Raw genomic sequence first — 4,756 nt, 5'->3', positions numbered from 1 at the left:
GGCCACATGACCACGGAAACGTCTTCGGACAGCGCTGGCTCTTCGGCTTTGAAACGGAGATGAGCACCGCAACCCTAGAGTCGGACTCGACTGGCTTTCGAGCAAGGGAACCTTTACCTTTACCTTTATGTCTTGTTGATTAAAAATTAACAACAATAACAATAATAATATAACTATATCCCACGAGTGAAAAAAAGCCCTGGGAGAAGGCAGAATGTATTTTTTTACATTTCATGTAACTAAGCAGACATGAAGTTGGTTCCCATAAGGTGCAGTATAATGCCTTAGACTTTGGAATCCAGTTGTGAGCAAAGTATGAATTCTAAAAGGATAACTGCATTAGTATGATCTAGCAAAAACCATCAGTTCTCCAGCACCTTTTACTTTATTATGGCAGACTTTCATGGCCTAAATAGGTCTAAAAGCTGACATATATAAGCAGGTATAAATTTTACACACACACCCCGAAACAGTTTCATGTAATGAGGCCAAAAGGACAAGAAAAAGACAGATATAATGGGCTGGGATGGCAGTGCTCCAGTGCTGTGCAAAGAACACACAAAACGGGGTTGCATTTACCTGTAACTGTTGTTCATCAAGTGGTCTTCTGTGCAGGCATACATTGGGACTGTGTGCGCGCAGGCCAGCCGTGGAAAAGATTTCCACAGCTTTCTAGTAGGCTATGAGCGCCCCTCCTCCCTCTGGCGCCCTCCCGCCAAAACGATCACATGACCAGGAGGAGGGGTGCTACTCCCTCAGTTCTCCCCATGCCATTGCCAGAGACCCCCAAGAAACGAAGGTTCTAGAGAGTTCACAATGGGGCAGGAGGAAGGGATGTGTGCCTGCACAAAAGACCACTCGATGATCAACTGTTACAGGTAAGTGCAACCCTGTTTTCATCATTGTGCCTTCTGTACAGTCCCACATTGGGACCTTAGCAAGCTCACTGAAGGAGGTGGGTGTGAAGCTCTCAAAGGAAGAGACCATCTAGGACCGCCTTCTCAAAAGTTGTTTGGCGTCCCATATTGACCTTCGCCCAGAACTGTCGTAAAGAAGCGGTGAGCTCTCGACAAGTGCCCCAACTAAAATACGCGATACAGGAATAGTTACTGCGATAGGTGCGCTAAACTAAATAATACAGTACTGCAAAAATCAGAAAATATATGCTATTTAAACAAGTTAAAGTGATAAGTAATATATGCTTTTTTTTCAAAGGTTGGAATACAAAAATACAGTCGGTTTCAAATAAACAGAAGTGGTTTTTAACGAAGCAAAAGATGTTAACGACGTGCTCTGGAATGTCCTGTGTCGTTTCGACGTTCCTTCTTCTGAACAAGATTGTATAGATAATTTCCAGTTTTTTTGTCTATTTGTGGAATCCATTTGATTGTAGCTTGCCCGAAATGAATTCTCTACTAGCAACTGTGCTTTGTTATTGACTTATGAAGAAAAAATATGTGAGCATCAGGCTTCATTTCTACTCTTATAGATGAGACAAAAACCTGGAAATTATCTATAAAATAGATGCACAACTATCCCCACACACACACACCCAGTGACTCCTGCTCCATGCCCAGAAGAGGGCAAAAAACCCTCCAGGATCCCTGGCCTGGAGAAAATTGCTTCCTGACCCCAAAGTGGTGATGGGCATTTCCCTGGTCGTGTGAGAAAGGGTCCAAAGTCAGTGGCACGCAATGAAAAAAACAGAAACAAACCAAAATGACATGATGCTCTGTTCTTACACTAGAGGAACATTTTGTTAAAAGGGAATTCCTACCTGTTTGACCTTTTAAGCCCGGAGATCCAGCCAAGCCTGGCAACCCCTTTTCACCCTTTTCTCCTGGTGTTCCTGGAATACCTTTAAAACACAGGTGCACACACAAGGTTTAATTTTATTGTCTGAGAACCTGGTAGTGTTAGCTCTAGCTTTAGTACACCATTTTTAGAAAAGGCTTTCAGTCGCTTACCGGGAACACCTGGAAGACCTTGCTGCCCTTTGGAACCTGGGAAACCAGGAGTACCTGGAAGTCCTAGGATACCCTTTTCACCTCTCTCCCCAGGTAGGCCTGGAACACCTGGCCTTCCTTGTTCTCCCTGCGGGGTAGAAGAATGCATAGTAAAATCAACATACTAGTAACAGCAGGACATTCCATGAACTATATGGCAGAGTGAGAAGGGGGGGGAATCACCTAGCAACAGAACAGCCAATGATAGCAGAGCTCAAACAACCAATAGTTCTGCGTCGGAAAGCAGAGAGTCAGTTAAGTAATGACAGTTGGGTTTATGGACAGTTGGAGGCAGGGTTGCCAGGCACATCTTTCTACGCTCCTTCTGCACCACCAATTACCCCCTTCCGAGGGCATTTCGCAGGAGAGAAGCAGGAGTGCTGTGTTGATTCGCACTGAGGGGCTGCTGGTGATGAGTGAGGAGCTCTAAGAGCCAGAGACAGAAGAGCAGAGACCAGACTGGAAAAGAGCTCTCTGAGTGGGCCCAGGGAAGGAACTAGGCTCAGAGAGCAAAGGGGACAGGAGAGCCAAGAAGCGGAGATCTGGCGGGAAGCAGGAAGGAAAGGCGCGGTTGTTAGGAAGAGGAGAGTGGGACTACATTTTACATAATAATTTAAAAAACAGCCCTGAAAATCTTTGGCTGTTCATTTCTTGTGACAAATACTAAATTGTATTCTAGTGTTAAAGAAGCCATTATTCGAGCCCTGTATATCTGCAGCACACATGTCAATTTCTATTGTACTGCTTTAAAAAAAAACAACCCATTGGCTTAGCTTGGCATGGGTCTTAAGTCCATTAAATTAGAAATAAATACATTTAGCAGACGATTCTGTCTATCATTTAGGATGCTGAGTATCACCACCACCATCATCACAACCTTTATTAGCACAGCAGTAACATCAAAGGAGAACTAACAATACAGTTTGCCAAATAGCCGAAGTAAAAGCAATGTAAATATAAATAACAATAGTGTCCCGGCCAGCGCCCAGCGGCTGCAAGAAAGGAGGGGCTGGCCTGGGACGTCGCCGGACTCACCCCAGGTCCCGGTGGAGACGGCAACTCCAGCAGCGGCCGGGAGGTGAGCAAGCAGAGCGGCGGAGTCCCGGCGAGAGAGACCAGCGCAGAGCGACCGGAGGCGCGGCAAAGCGGCGGCCGACGGGAACAAGCCCCAGCGGGGAGGGGGAAGGCCGACGCGGGCCAGCCAACGGCGCAGCAAGGCGGGGGCTGCAGGGGGCGATCCCCAAAGGGGAGGGAAGCGAGGGAAGAGAGGTGCGCGGTGATGGGACGAGCCCGCGTGCAGGCGGCCAGGGAGAGTCCCATGGCCCGCGGAAGCATGGGGGCGGGGCCGGCGGAAGCGGCTCGGCGTCTCTCTGTATAAAGGGGGGTGGGGCCGGGAGGCAGAGGAGGGGCTGGGAGCCGCGGGGGGAATAAAAGACGGAGCAAGGAGACGACCGAGGAGGACGCACCTGGGGCTGGCTAAAGACCAGATCGGCAGTGAGACGGGCATGGGTCTTGTGTTACCGGGCGTCCGGAGCTGACGCCAGAATCCCCCAGAGCGGGCAAGAGCGGCAGGCTGACCACTCTGCTTACCCCATGGTCTGAGGTCTACTCTCCTGCTCCTAGAAGGACCCGCCGTCGGCTCTCACCCTCACCGGGAAAGCCTGCAGGGGGTGTTCTGACCCCAGAAGGGGCACGGCCAGCAGGAGGTTAGCGACTGGCGCCCAGGCTGACCGCGACAAATAGTGTTGAACAACAATAATAGTAATAATAATAATAATAATTTTAAAAACCACAATAATCTCGAGTGTCACTAAGGTTAAAACCAATTATGGTGAATAAGCTTAACAAACAGAGAAGAGAAATGTTATAAAACATGGTTAGAGGGTATCGCTAAATGGAGGATCATGGATACCTTTTCACCAGGGGTCCCAGGGATGCCAATTCCAGGAAATCCAGCATCTCCTTTCTCCCCTTTCACACCTTTCTGTCCCGGAAACCCTGGTGTGCCCGGATCACCTGGAAGACCTTGCACACCCTTTTCTCCTGAGTGCCCTAAGGTAAAGGTTTATATGATATGATACGATATTCTTTGATACACATGAATTTTTCATCTGAATGTTCTGGGTACTACAACACAACAGAGTTGAAAAGTTAACCTCACCCTAAAGATGCCGGGCTGGCTATGACCAGGGCTACGACCTTTTTGGTGGCGGCTCCGTGCTGGTGGAACGAGCTCCCCGAGGATATCAGGGCCCTGCAGGATTTATTACAATTCCCCAGGGCCTGCAAGACAGAGCTCTTCCACCAGGCATTCGACTGAGGGGCCGCATTTAATAATTTAACACAGACTCAAGAGCCTTACCCTGGAATCCATCAGGGCCATTTGTGCCGTGCCTGTATTCAATATACTATGGGGCCTGGACAGTAGTTTTGCAGCCTTTGCTGATTGGACCCCTGCTACAATTATTATTAAAAACTATGCTTCGCCATCATATAGGTAATGTCTCTATATAGCACCTTATAAATGGTTTATAATTTTAACTCGTTTCTAACCTGTTTTTAACTTTCAATGTAAGCTGCCCTGAGCCTGCCTCGGCGGGGAGGAGGGGTATAAATCTAATAAAGGGACCGCCTCTTCCTATACACGCCTCAAAGAGCTTTACGCTCTAGGAATCAACATCTCCTGGCGGTCCCTGGCCCAAAAGACGTCCGTCTAGCCTCGACCAGGGCCAGGGCCTTCTCTGCCCTGG

General features: G+C 48.4%; 1 protein-coding gene across 1 annotated transcript in view; it reads right to left on the bottom strand.

Annotated features, from left to right (window-relative positions):
• Positions 1-4,756, bottom strand: part of LOC107120742 (collagen alpha-1(IV) chain-like) — a gene marked incomplete at its 5' end in the record, with an annotated part of 105,721 nt that overhangs the window by 28,052 nt on the left and 72,913 nt on the right. Inside the window, 3 exon segments of the mRNA XM_015423513.1 lie at positions 1,778-1,858; positions 1,968-2,094; positions 3,919-4,058. Of these exon segments, the coding sequence (XP_015278999.1) occupies positions 1,778-1,858; positions 1,968-2,094; positions 3,919-4,058 (348 nt within the window).

Source organism: Gekko japonicus, unplaced genomic scaffold (genome assembly GCF_001447785.1).
Source record: "Gekko japonicus isolate JY-2015 unplaced genomic scaffold, Gekko_japonicus_V1.1 scaffold2882, whole genome shotgun sequence".
NCBI classification, from domain to species: Eukaryota; Metazoa; Chordata; class Lepidosauria; order Squamata; family Gekkonidae; genus Gekko; species Gekko japonicus.
This window is presented reverse-complemented; position numbering and strand designations above follow the sequence as displayed.